The sequence below is a fragment of the Cebus imitator genome, unplaced genomic scaffold (genome assembly GCF_001604975.1).
Source record: "Cebus imitator isolate Cc_AM_T3 unplaced genomic scaffold, Cebus_imitator-1.0 Scaffold123, whole genome shotgun sequence".
In the NCBI taxonomy this organism is placed as follows: Eukaryota; Metazoa; Chordata; class Mammalia; order Primates; family Cebidae; genus Cebus; species Cebus imitator.
Window position 1 is genome coordinate 4186569 of NW_016107438.1, and position 14988 is coordinate 4201556.

Here is a 14988-nt window from a genome sequence, read left to right on the forward strand (position 1 = left end):
GGCATGATGGTGCACATCTATAATCCCAGCTACTTGGGAGGCTGAGGCAGGAGAATCTCTTGAACCCAGGTGGCGGAGGTTGCAGTGAGCCGAGAGTGCACAATTGCACTGCAGCATGGGCAACAAAGCTAAACTTCATCTCAAAAATAAAATAAAAATAAAAATATATATAAATAATGAATATATATAGAGATAATAAAACTTTTTTTTAAAAAAGGAAAAGACACAGAGTCCCACTAAGTTGCCTAGACCGGTTTTGAACTCCTGGACTCAAGCGATCTTCCTGCCTTGCCCTCCCAAAGTACTCAGGCTATAGGCATGAGCCACCACATCCAGTCTGTAGCACTTTTATAATACACTTTTTATCGGAACAGCTTTAATCATTTAATATATGGAGTTTCTTTTTATCAATTTCACTAGATGTTCCCCAGTAAAAAATTTCTGTTAATGAAACAATACAAAACTCCCCTGCTTTCTGTCTTCAACTGATCTCTAAACTCGATTTGAAGACAATCAATAGGGTGTTAAGTCCTTTGGGTGTTAGTGAGACTACATGTAAATTGTGATATTTGGACTGACCTTGAATGATAGTATTTCTACTGGTGGAAATCTAGGCAAGGTAAAGCATATATATATGGGGAAGCTATAAAGAAAAGCAATTAGATGCAGAGGTCTAGAGTCCAGGGAAGAGATATGGGTTGGAGATTCAAATTTGTGAACACTGATGCATAGATGGCATTTAAAGACATGGAATTTGATCTACCCAGATTAAGAGAAGGGCTAAGGTTTAAGCCCTGGGGTACCCCAACATTTAGAGATCCAAAAGCAGAAGAGAAACCAGCAAAAGAGAAGGAATGGTGAAGAAAACCAGTGTGTGTTTGCCAGGGGGAATCCTGGAAGCAAACTGAAGGAAGTATTTCAAGAAGCTGAACATATTCAAATATATAAATGCTGCTAAAAGGTAAGATGAGGACTGAGAATTTTCCATTAGATTTGGAAAGATGGATTCTTTCAGCACCTTTGACAGAAGGCATGTTGGTGTAGCAGGTAGGACTGAAAGTCTGAATGGAATGAAGAGAAAATTGCCATTTAAACATGCTGAAGTGTTTTCCCATGTCAGGGCCTTCACATTTGCCATCTCATCTTCAACATGTACTCCTCCAGACCTTTCCATGCACCTGCATGTCCCCATGTCAGGATGCAAGCCATCTTCCAGAGGATTTCTCTCACACCCTAAAATAAGTACCCCTTCCTAGTAATTATTCTTTAGCTTACCTTGCTTTAACAATACTTAAAGTTCTATTTTTTTCATGTATTTGTTTACATATTTGTCGATCGCTATGAGATTGTGATAAATCAAGAATATGTACAAACATTTCTTTTTAAGATCTTAAACATTTTTCCAGGTGCCTCATTCCTAGAAAATCCATTGGATTATCTACAACCTCACTCACCACAGGTCTCCCACAATGAGAAACTGGTAATACACCAACAAAGAAGGGCCATAACTTTACAATCACTGGCAAATCCCCTTATCTGCCGTTCTTCTGCCACAAAGTTCCTGTCATTCTCTGTCCTGTGGTTTTCTCACAGGATATTTTCACCTTAACCTTACTTCACAGAAAGACTGTGGTACTAAAACTAATGTTAATTATAATTTACACCTCCATTTTTTCATAATGAAGTCAAAGCATGCCCTAAAAGATGGCTAGGTCGGCCAGGCTCGGTGGCTCACGCCTGTAGTCCCAGCACTTTGGGAGGCCTAGGCGGGCAGACAATGAGGTCAGGAGTTCAAGACCAGCCTGACCAATATGGTGAAACCCTGTCTCTACTAAAAATACAAAAATTAGCGGGGCATAATGGTGGGCACCTGTAATCCCAGCTACTAGGGAGGCTGAGACAGGAGAATCGCTTGAACCCAGGAGACGGTGGTTGCAGTGAGCCAAGATCGCACCACTGCACTCCAGCCTTGGCGAAGAGCGAGACTCCATCTCAAAAAAAATAAAAATAAAAAAAATAAGATGGCTAGGTCATCCCCAATCTCAGGGGAAATTATATTTTAAATTAGAATATAGTCCAATTCCCATTATACATGGAAATCAAGATGATAGGGCATGTGACATGCCTGTGGCATAGCCCACAAGTGAATCCTAGATCTCTGACTTCCAGCCCTGGTAAAGTAGAAAGTTACCTAGTGAACGACAAGGGTTTAGGTGAGTAATAAAATACTGTACATCATAACTAGTAACATACTTTACAAACTAGACTTTTGTCATTTTGTAAGTACTACCCCATTCCTGGAAATCCTTATCCATTGAGTCTTTATCTTCATTTAGTGCCTACAGGTCCAAACCAAGTAGAAACAGATAGCATTTTCATTTTAAAAACTCTCTGGAGTACTTCCCTTAGTATTTCTAGGGAGGACACAAGAAATTCCTTAAGTCTATAGAAATAATTTGTTAATTGGTTTATAACTTGTCACTAAAGTTATGGCACAGCATATCAGTGGATTAAAAAATGAAGAGAATTATAGTAATCTCTTAAGGTGCACTTTTGAGTAGTAATTAAAATATAGTTGCCATGGTACTAAAAGTATCCCTCCTACTTAATTTTGTTTTGGGAAAGCAGACATGGCAAGTAGGCGACTGAGACATGAGTGTTTTGGAAAATCTATTAAACCTACTGGCAGGCTAAAAGAGCCACTGTGGTACAGGAGTAAAAGAAAGAATTACAGCTGGGTGTGATGGCTCACACCTGTAATCCCAGCACTTTGGGAGGCTGAGGCCAGTGGATCACCTTAGGTCAGGTGTTCAAGACCAGCCTGGCCAACATGGTGAAATCTCATCTCTATTAAAAATACAAAAATTAGCCAGGCATGGCGGTGGTGCCTGTAATCCCAGCTACTCAGGAGGCTGAGGCAGGAGAATTGTTTGAACCGGGAGGAGGAGGTTGCAGTAAGCCAAGATCACGCCTTGCACTCCAGCCTGAGTGACAGAGCAAGAGTCCATTTCAAAAAAAAAAAAAAGAGAGAGAAAGAGAGAGAGAGAGAGATATGCCCAGTAACATCACTGTGGGCTAATACTAAGCAGTATTAGCTTCTAACAAATTGATCAAGAAGGGGAAAATGTAAGGTAACCCTTACTGTTAAAAATACTTTTCAGTGGGAGAAAAGCTATCAAATATTTATCAACTGCTTACTGTTTTGAGCACATTTCAAAAGTCAATAGAATAATTCTAAATGCCTCTACCACTTATATTGTCCCCAAAGATTCTTTCTAACATCTAAAACAAATCATTCATTCAACAAAACATGTTCTGAGTACCTACAATATGCTAGGCACTTTTCCTAGTGCTGGGGATATAGCAGCAAATAAACCTCATGGAATTTATGTTCTTTTTTTTTTTTTGAGTCAGAGTTTCGCTCTTGTTGCCCAGGCTGGAGTGCAATGGCGCAATCTCGGCTCACCGCAACCTCCGCCTCCTGGGTTCAGGCAATTCTCCTGCCTCAGCCTCCTGAGTAGCTGGGATTACAGGCATGCGCCACCATGCCCAGCTAATTTTTTGTATTTTTAGTAGAGACGGGGTTTCACCATGTTGACCAGGATGGTCTCGATCTCTTGACCTCGTGATCCACCCGCCTCGGCCTCCCAAAGTGCTGGGATTACAGGCGTGAGCCACCGCGCCTGGCAGAATTTATGTTCTTAGTGAAGAGTCTAGAGGCAAATAAATACTGTAAATGACAGTATTTTAGAAGCATTGTTAAGAACTATCTTTACATACTTAGACCATGATAAGCATTATGAGGAAAAATAAAGCAGGAAAAGGAAATAATATACATGTAATTCATTTCTATTTATTGTAGGTGTTGTCTCACAAGAGTAGATTTACCGTAGCAGATAAGGTAACAAAGGATGTTTTATAATCAATATCTTTATGAATATTTCATTTTAAAAGATATAGACTATAACTTCAAATATTCTTAAAAGTTAGTTATTAGTTCATATCCACTCAGTGTACACTATTGTTTACATTTATCACATATTTGATGAAAGTTCTCAGTCAAGAACATAATCTATAATTAATTTACACCAAGCCTTTTTAGATACACATAATTCATTTTTGCAGATTGCTTTATGATGTGGTTTTAAGGAAGGAACAGTGTATTTGTTTCGTTTTTCTGTAAGTGAAACCCTACTGTATTCGAAAGCCTCTAACAGTGAACCAACGCTTTCTGGTAATAGTGATTTTCAATTCTAATATAATTAGGTTCACTAGTCACCCTAGCCTAAATCAAATAGAAATTAATTTGTTATTAGTATGCTAATCAAGATGATATAATGCTTCACTTGTTTTCCTATATAATTTGAAATAAAATAGTAAAAATCACACTCTTTGGGAAGAGCTCATTTCCAATTAAAAAAATAAATTTTACAAACTGAATGTATACAAACGATTATATTTTACTATACTCTGGTCATCTAGCACTTCAATTAGGATAAGAAAGTTTATGAAATGTAAACTGACGATTTCAACAGCATAAAGCTTACCTTCAGGCTGGTATGAGAACGTGGTTGACTTAATTCCTGAAATTTCCATTGCTCAGATCCAGGGGTCTCTCCTCCTTTCTGAGTGTCAGGTGTAAGCAATCCATCTCCAGCAGGTAATGGGAAAATTCCTAATGATATAGGACGTTCTTTTCTATTTGAAGAGGGGAGAAAAAAAATTAGGACTTCATTTACTTTCACTTTTTAATTTGCCATGACTATAAGTAATAAGCCTGGACTGTCACTGTTTTAGAACCATCACTCAAAAATAACACTATCTGCCCATCTGAATAAAACAGACTTACCAAAGAGAAAGGACAGTCCCAGTTTAGTTAGCCTCAAGAAATCAACTAAGAAAAGCGGTAAGAAGGGTTAAGGAAATTATAAGTTACTGATGAGTTCCTTGCCCTAGAAGCAGTCAGTGGTCTAGTCTGGTCTGGAGAAGAGCTGCTGCTGAGCTTTTTTTATATGTAGCTTAGCCCTAGGGAAACCTGCAACCTCCTTTGGAAGTGAGCACAACCCATTTCTAGACTTCCCAAATCCTCTCGCTAATCCCTGGATGTTTACTGAAGCCTCTTCAGGGTACGCCTTTCCTGGCTAGAGGAAAATCAATATATTATCTAAATCAGGGCTACCTTAATGATGAAAAGAACTCAAAAATATCTTTCTTCCCCACCCCACTCCAGTAGGAAAGCTCTGTTTTTCTACAGAACCACTATACGAGTTCCTTTCAAGCACAGTATGTATGAAAAAACCATTGTCAGTTTTTTCCAAATAAGAAGGCCAAATAATTCTATAAAAGATTACTGAATTTCCACTGCTTTGTGGGAAGTTTCAATGAACAAGAGTTACAATTTTAATTATAATAGAATTTCAATGAGAAACACATCCTTTGTTGATGCACAGAATATTCCAAATGAAAGCACTTTTAGAAGGTGGAAACAAGCCCACTAGCCAGTCATCCTGGGTCATTAACTCAAGAGTGCAGAAACTGGAAAGAAATCAGACACTAAAGGTTTGGTGCCTCCTGGAATTCATACCTCTACTGGTAAGAATATAAGTTAGAATAGAAACAATGAGGTTATTAATAAAAATGGGAAAATTTCAGTTTTGCTAAGCAAGTCTTTTATTCTGTAGTTCATTTTTATACCAAGAAACTTGAGCCGCTTTTGAAATGGGCCTTCACTTAACACAAAAGGTGCGTTCTTCCATTCCTAACAATCTAAAAGGACTGATAAAACTGTCCCAATGCCTTCTTAAAAATGAGGTGAAGCAAAGGGGTTGACAGACGACATTTAATCAAAGTTGTATGCACAAGGAAATAAAATTTAAAAACAGAACTTTACTTTATTGGGAAAATTCAAAAGCAGGAAGGCAGTATAATAAGAGGGTACGTGTTTTTGGTTTGGTTTTTTTTTGAGACAGAGTCTTGCTGTGTCATCCACACTGGAGTGTAGTGGAACCATCTCAGCTCACTGCAACCTCTGCCTCCCAGGTTCAAGTAATTCTGCCTCAGCCTCCCAAGTAGTGGGTTTACAAGCATGTGCCACCACACCCAGCTAATTTTTGTACTTTTAATAGAAACAAGGTTTCACCATGTTGGCCAGGCTGGTCTCAAACTCCTGACCTCATGTGATCTGCCTCCTGGGATTACAGGTGTTAGCCACTGCACCTGGCCAAAAGGGTAAATTTTAATACCAAATCTAAGTTTGTGACTATGGGCTGCCAGGACGATCAAATGACAAAAATTAAAGTGACTAGTCAGTTATTATGTTTATACCAGTTATTCCCAAATGCTGTTCAGCAACAAAGTTTTCATAAGTCCATGAAAAAAAGAGGCATTATTTATTATTTCCTTAGTGCATAGATAATATACTACATATTGTATCACATATATATTCCCATATACTATAGAACCCTACTCTTTCTTGAAAATGACCCTGGCCAGGCACAGTGGCTCACGCCTGTAATCCCAGCACTTTGGGAGGCCAAGGCGGGCGGATCACGAGGTCAGGAGATCAAGACCATCCTGGCCAACATGGTGAAACCCTGTCTCTACTAAAAAAATATAAAAATTAGCCAGGCACGGTAGTGTAAGCCTATAGTCCCAGCTACTGGGGAGGCTGAGGCAGAAGAATTGTTTGCACCTGGGAGGCAGAGGTTGCAGTGAGTCGAGATTGCATCACTGCACTCCAGCATGGGTGACAGAGCGAGACTCCATCTCAAAAAAAAAGAAAACAACTGACCCTTATTTTAAATTACATCTTTTATTCTTCTCTGATTTTAAAATGCCCTTTCATTAAATGATGGTGACAGTGGTTAGTAGCTAGATTTCCTTTTCATATCCATTCTGGACAAAATAAGTTGTCAACCTGATGTTTTTCCCCTATATTTTGTGAACAGAAAATCCAAGAGGTCTAAGAGCTGCTAGCTGACTTTTATTTATTTTCTAACACACCTTAATGACTTAAGCAAAAGGTGACTGGGAATTTAATAACTGAATATAATGAAAAGCTCTCTAACCCAAAATGCAAAGACAACCAGGAAGGTGATATATAGACTTCATAAGACTCCCTCACACTAACAGAAATCAAAATATAAGCCAGTCATTAGAATTATTATCCTATATGAATAACAACACATTCATTCTCACACATATCAAATACTAAAGAAGTTTAAAACTACTAGGGGAAGGGGTATTCTATGAATCCAAGTTTTACTTTCCTAAAATTAAACAAAATCAGTCAACAAAATCTATAATCAACAGTCAACAAAATCTACAACCCAAATTACAAGTAGAATTCCCACCTTTTTTAATTTACTTGTGTCTATCATTCAGAAACTACTCTACAGGGAGGGGGCATCTCTTCAGAGACTGACAGCTATCTGTCAAGTGGGATACAATATTCCAACTCTGAAAAAATAATCACTACATACTCCTCCCCTTATTTTACTTATAAATTACATATAGTTGGCATAATTAGGCAAGTTTGTGAGAATCCTACTTTTGAAAAGAAACCCTAAACTAAAGGTAAACATTAGTCCAGTACTATGTTGGTATGTATTAAATGCTTCAGTTAAACTCACAGAAGAAGGGAAAAAAAAAGAGAAACACGTGGAAAACTATCAAGTGGCAGATTTATATCTGCAGACTGAAATATCTGTTATTACTTGTCTAGAAAACAAAGCTGTCACCAACTATCAGAAATCTTCTTTTATTTTCTTAATTACCCTACTTCTATATATCCATTTTTGAGTTGGTTATTAAATGTTAGCTTATGTGTGTAAATAATTTTACACCTACATTTTTGAAACAGCCTTTTGGCTATATTCACATCTAATACAACTAATTTGTAAAATCTATAAAGGGAGATAAAAGAGTACATTGCTGAACACTCACCATATGATGGGTGCTGAGCTACATGATTTATTTACATTATCTCATCTAATCCTTATTGAGAAACAGGGACTATTTTTCCAACTTTCAGAGTAGAAAAAGTGATGTTTAGAGACTTTAGGCACTAGTAATTGGCTGAGTTTGGATTCAAAGCCAGTCCTGTTCAACTTCATGCCCTTCGCTTCCCTTGGAACTTCCTACATGGAACTACCAGCTTTTTGGCAATTTAACATTAATATCTAAGACTTTGATATCTTTAATCAGATCAGTAGCAATTTTTGTGGTAAAGAACTTTAAAATTTAATTATAAGGTATTTTATCAATAAAAGCTGTAGCTAAAACAATTTCTGCCAAACATAGGCACATATAAGTAACTATGAAAATTATTTACTGGATTAATTTACCATATATCTTACAGCTATAATTAAATACAAAATAATAAAATCACTTATTTTTAAAACAACCCAATAGGGTAAGTCCATCAGGAGAGAAAACTCAGGCAGAGAGAGATTAAGCAACATGCCAGAGGTCCTACAGCTGCATGCAATAGAGCATTTGCACCCAGGCAGTTCAACTCTAAAGGCTTGTCGTACCCACTTGCAGGCACCGCACAGCAGCTCATGGCACTGCCCTCTCAAATGAAACCTAAACCCAAGACAGCCCCTTAACATAAGTCTTTTAAATTTTCTACATATTCTTAAGTTCAGCTGCTTTTAATTTCTTCAAACCCTAAATATACAGATACACGTATACAAATCTTTTACGTACTAACATACGTACAAGTAGTAAGATTGTTCCCAATTTTTAGAAATCAAGAAAGAAAATGAAAGATCAAGTATCTAGTTTTAAATCACAGATGAAATTTAATTGCTGGGGTTTCAACTAATATTGAACTTGAACTAATCTATGAATAAAAAGAAATACATTGAGGGAATTTACTACTTTAATTCTTCTTAATTTATCTAAATCCACAATTAGGGTTTAAATATTTTATGAACATTTAAATAATAGATAAAAACTATATACTATGAACTTTCATTTAAAATCATGCACAAAGCAGAAATCTAAACAAAACAGAGAGTGTTAGTCTGATGGTTTAGAAAACAAAAGAAACCATAACCTTAAGCCTCTAAAATATAGAAGATGGCTCTTACAGGGTATAAGTAGAGTCAGCAACAGTAAAGCTACAGAGATTAATGACTACCCCCACAAGCAGGCATGGATATTTGTCACCCAAGACTACAAAGAAAAGAAAGGGCAACATCTGACAAAACAATAGTGAATAGACTTTGTAAAGCTTTCACAACTTTGATGTGTAAATAATGGGGAAAAATGCATTCCTTAACCTAAAAGTCTTAAATTTTTTCACTTTAAAACATTTTGTCTTAGGAGGAAAATATTTAAATTGCCGTTTCCCATGAGCTATTATCAAAAATTACAAAAATGATAGCTGAACCTCTATCAAAGGATAATTAAAACAAAATAAACTTATGGCCTGTGTCTAATTGACTGTAAGTACAAGCATAAAAGATATTTGCCCCTAAATGCTCAGAAGCTAAATGCAGAGGTTGTGTAAACTTGGACCCAGCACTCTACTCTTGCTCTCTCCTTTTACTTTGAACATTCTGCTTAAAACAAGACCACACTGACCTTGTACTTGTGTGTAAGTACGATATGAAAATCCTTTTCTTTAGTCAGTGATTTCTAAACACAAAGCTATAATCCTAACTGATGGTCTATAAATTACTATAAATAAGAATCAAAATCCTAGCTTCAGGCCATTTTCCATTGTTTCAATCTTCAACAGAAATGGTTACAAAGCAGACCGTGGAGCTAAAAATTAAAGAAAAACCAGCTAAGCAGGGGCTTCTAAGAGAGATGGGAGTACCTGAGTATCCTTGGTAGGTTCTGCGTCAGAGCTGGCACACCGGTAGAAATAGAAAAGTGCACAAGCAGCAAAACAGAGAGAGATACTAAGATAGCAGAATTAATGACCACCGCCCCGCCAACAAAGCCAAACACAAACAGCAGCATGCATCCAGGACTCATGGCGCTGTGCTGGCATGGTGAAACACCCGAACCAGGAGGCCTACACGGGGGCCAAAGGGGTATCTTTGTAGTGAGGATCTGTCATTCAGCTTGCTGCCACAAAAACAATGCCATCAGCAGCAGCTTTCCACTCCATCCTGCAGCAGCTCCCAAGCGATGACGTCATTCCGCTCTCCCCACCTCATAACCATAGAGCTGCTGCTCCTAGCATTTATGCAGCAACCCCGAGCGACAGCCAGCCTATTAACTATTTTCCCCTCCACTAAGAGTCCTGGCTTAGCTCATTGGCTACAATGCCTGAAGATCTACATAATTTATTCACACTCCTACATCAAACAGATGGCTAGCTAACCCTTTCAAATATGCCTCTCTGTAACAAAAAGGACTTCAAACCAATTACACAGGAGAAATAAAAAATTTCAGCATTCCCACAAATTAGAAAATTTAAAACCTAGTATAATCTACATCAAGTATCAGAAAACAATCTAAATACTCAATGTGCTGCTTATATGGATGGCTTATAATTTACCTTTTCAATGGTAAAAATGATTTTTATTTTTCTGTGCTATTCTCTCCTGTAGCATTCCAGCCACAGTGGAGAGCTTTTTGAATAAGCCTCACTATTGTTCCAGGATTAAAGAACAGAAAAAACAGAAACAAACATATTATTTATTTTACTTTTTCTCAAGGCAAAATATATAACAAAGCTTACCTAATTCTACTATGAGCTGTGGATTCTAGTTGATCACTCCCTGAGAGCTGATGAAGTTTTGTTCTTTCTAAGTGTTCCATGTAATTATGGATCATCTATTTTAAAGACAGAAAAAAATACACAACATTTAAGGCTAATATCTGGAATATTAGACATAGTGTTATAACAAGGAAAACATTTTTGTATAATTTTCTTATTTATCAGACTACTCAATTTCATGTAAGAGAATATTAAGGAATGAAAAAAATTTTAATGGAAAGTAATAGACAAGTGCTTCCATTTAAGGATACTGGTGTCCACAAAAGTAGCTACTATCTTGCTTAGCATGGCAAAAAAAACAAAAACAAAAACAAAAACAAACAAACAAAAGCATTTTTTTACAATATGTGATGGTATTAAATAAAATAATATTGACATAAAGAACACAAATTAGTAAACAGACACTGGGAGAGAAGTGATAAAAGAACATCAGTTAAAAATAATAGATGGCATTTGAGAAACCCATTCACTAAAATGAGTCACAACAAAGAAATTAATGTGAAACTTCTAAAGAAAGCATATCCTTATATGCTGATCTTCTCCATTTTAAAAGGAACTAACAGAATAAATATAACTTTAAATGTAATTAATTTAATACCAAGAAAAGTTTCCTCTTTCTGTAGATTTAGTTGAAAGAATGATGAACTACTTTCTCCTTTGACTATTACTGGTATCATTACTTAGCATAATCATCTATAATAACAGCAGCAAATTAACACAAATAAAAAAATTAGAACACTTTTTGAGTCTTAGATAAGGAATCATATGATAGGCAAGCTGAATATGAAAGTAAAAACTTCAAGAATATAAAGTACATAAACTGTCAAGAACTTCTAAGGTCCTGTTTGATACTTGATAATGTATAGTTTCACTTTTAAAAAGCCTAAATTTGGAATTAAGACATAAAATCAAAAGGCCTTTGCTAGACATACTAACATGATATGAATAAGAAAAAAATGAATTTTAAAAAACAAGAAATAGTGTGTTAGTATTTAAGGGGTAAATATTAAAAGGGAAGCAAAGGCTGATGTCTTTCTTGGGAATATTACTTGAATTCTTTTTTTCTTTTTTAATGTCCTTTCTCACCACTCCTAAGGAATATTACTTGAATTCTTAACACTGTAGATAGAATAGTTTTGGAAGTCACTAAACTTTGGCTGTATTAAGATGGATTGCAATCTCTTTATAACTTAAAAAATGCACTGTAGCATATTAAATAACAAAATAGATTATTTCAAAAATTTTAAATTCACTTTACAAAGAATGCTTTTGTTGTAGAAATTTTATTTGGCATATACAAAAATTAAGAAATGCAAGTTAATTTAAAGATATCATTTATCATGAAATAAACAAAAAGCTGAACTCTGACGAATAAAATAAAACAAATTAACCATACTATTCCCCAATAAATACTAGTCCAAACAATAAATGTTATCCACAAAGAGTAAAAACAGAATCACATGGCTATAGTATCGTATCTTAAAAATTTTAATTGACATACTTTTTATTTTAAATGCATAGATTTTACCACCATTTACAAAACAGCTTTGCAGAAATACACCTTTCATCTGTCAGTAAGTCAGAAATAATGAGCTTTCTTGTGTCAGAAAGAATTTTCAGAAAAAAAAAAAATCAAACTGAAACTAATATAACAAAGTGACTGTCAGGCCTAATCAAGCTCAATTTAAATTTTCAAAAGGTTTTAGAAGGCCTAAATTAAGGCTTTGCAGTGGCTCATGCCTGTAATCCCAGCACTCTGGGAGGTAGGAGGATTGTTTGAGGCCAGGAATTTGAGTTCAGTCTCAGCAACACAGCAAAACACTGACTCTAGAAAAAAAACAGAACAACTAGCAGGCACTCATCTGTAGTCCCTATTGCTCGGGAGGCAGAAGTGAGAGAACTACTTGGACCCAGGAGTTCAAGGCTGCAGTGAGCTAATGATCATGCCACTGAACTCCAGCCTGGACAACAGAATGAGACCCCTAAAAAAAACAAAACAAAACAAAACAAAACTTTAAAAATAAAAGAGGCCAGGTACAATAGCTAATGCTTATAATCCTAGCACTTTGGGAAGCTGAGGTGGGAGGACTGCTTGAGCCCAGGAGTTCGAGACCAACCTGAGCAACACAGAGAGACCCTATCTCTATAAAAAATTTTTTTTAAATTAGCTGGGTATTTTGGGACGTGCCTGTAGTACCAGCTACTTGGGAGGCTGAGGCAGAAGGATCATTTGAGCCAGGGAGGTCAAAGCTGCAGTGAGCCATGATCATACCACTACACTCCAGCCTGAGTGACTGGGTGACAGAGTGAGGACCTGTTTCAAAAAAAAAAAGAAAAAAAAGCCTAAGGTGAATTCTTTTTGTCTGTTTGTTTGTTTCCTTCTTTTGAGACAATGTCTCACTCTGTCGCCCAGGCTGGAGTGCAGTGGTGCGATCTCAGCTCATTGCAGCCTCCGCCTCCCACGAGTGATTCTCCTGCCTCAGCCTCTGGAGCAGCAAGGTACTACACCAAGCCTGGCTAATTTTTGTATTTTTAGTAGAGACGGGGATTTGCCATGTTGGCCAGGCTGGTCTCAAATTCCTGACCTCAAGTAATCCACCCGCCTCAGTCTCCCAAAGTGCTGGGATTACAGGCGTGAACCACAGAGTCCAGCCGTGAATTCTTAAACACACGGAATAGTAAAGTAATTGTATATATGGGATTGATTTGCTCAAATGAAGGACCTAATTTTCTTTAAACATTCAGATGAAAAAAACAGATCTATCCCAGATTGCTGTTATAGTAATCTATGAACTCAATATAGAAAAAGAATGACAATCAAAATGAAAACATAGTTGTCCCCCAAATAGCCATTCTATAGACTGATTCTCTATTATCTTAAATGCTTAATTTTTTTTAAAAAATCAAAATTTAAAAAAAGGTTAAACTCTAAACTTTCTTTTAATGAAACTGATTCTAACTCAACCAAACTAGCACTTAAAAGGAAAGAACTGACAAACAAAAATGACTGAGGGGGGAAAAAAAGAGAGAACAATAACAAAATGGCAGCTATCATTTCTTGAGCATTAATTATATGTCAGTCAGTACATGTACAGCCATTTTTCCTCCATTTAATCCTCACCATATCATGATTTCATAGGTAAACTCTAGCTAAGTTGACTGTCTGTTTAATGCCTAACTGTTTCAAATTGTCACAAGCTTTGGGGCCAGAACTCTGGCCTGCCTGACTCAGTCATCTGAGCTATTAAGAATTACAGGACTCAGGCTTTATCAGCCTTTGTACTTAATTCTCTGGGCAGGCAATGAACCCATTGTCCTTTCTTCCTCATACCCACAAGAAAACTCCATACGCTAAAGCATTTCCTGATGTCTGGAATAAAATGATATGCACTATAGTCTATAAAGACACAAAAAAGTAGAAAAAAAATTATACATAAAAATTTAAATTTTAAAAAGACCTCACAGTATCACTCAGGTTAAAAAAAAAAAAAAGAAAAGTGAATGGGAGGGAGCACCAGTGTTGTTAGAAAAGAGAAGTGAGAAAATGAAACAGAACATGCTTCAGATAATCTATTCCTGGGTCCACCAAGTCCATTCCTTCTGGTCTCAGAACAGCAATTCTCAGTTTACTCAGGTATGCACATTAATTCACACATTCAAGAGTCAATTTAGCAATAAACAATTGAAGTTATTAAGAAGAATACCAAGCACGTTATCTGGAAAATTCTGGTTTGGGATAAATCCCAAATCCCCTCCCCTGAAATACCTTCACAGCAGAGGTTCACTGTTAGTCAGCATTAACTAAACCGAAAAGCAAGGCCTTGGTGAAATTTTGAAGACAACTGGCCTGGATTCCTTCAATTATTTTGACATTCAGTCTTTCCTTATGTAGTCCCCAGATCACAACCTATATCACAAACCCGCTAATCTTTTTTTTTTTTTCTCAGACGACATTTCACTCTTGGTGCCCAGGCCAGAGTGCAATGGCGCAATCTCTGCTCACTGCAACCTCCTCCTCTCAGGTTCAAACAATTTTTCGGCCTCAGCCTCCCAAGTAGCTGGGATTACAGGCATGTGCCACCATGCTCAGCTAATTTTTTACTTTTTTAGTAGAGATGGGGTTTCACCATGTTGGTTAGGCTGGTCCCAAACTCCTGACCTCAAGTGATCCACCCGCCTTCGGCCTCCCAAAGTTCTGGAATTACAGGTGGGCCCAGCCAAAGCCACTAATCTTTTTTTTTTTTTTT

General features: G+C 36.8%; 1 protein-coding gene across 16 annotated transcripts in view; it reads right to left on the reverse strand.

Annotated features, from left to right (window-relative positions):
- The window catches only part of SPAG9 (sperm associated antigen 9), a 148198-nt gene that overhangs the window by 72525 nt on the left and 60685 nt on the right, over positions 1–14988 (reverse strand). For 10 of the 16 annotated variants that reach the window (XM_037742578.1, XM_017540180.2, XM_017540189.2 and 7 more), the window contains exons 4-5: positions 10703–10797; positions 4548–4698 (exon numbers count right to left, since the gene is read on the reverse strand). In XM_037742578.1, coding sequence (XP_037598506.1) covers positions 4548–4698; positions 10703–10797 — 246 coding nt within the window. Of the gene's footprint in view, positions 1–4547; positions 4699–9829; positions 10293–10702; positions 10798–14988 lie in introns of those variants that run through there. The other 6 variants (XM_037742580.1, XM_037742579.1, XM_017540194.2 and 3 more) reach the window with 2 other exon arrangements.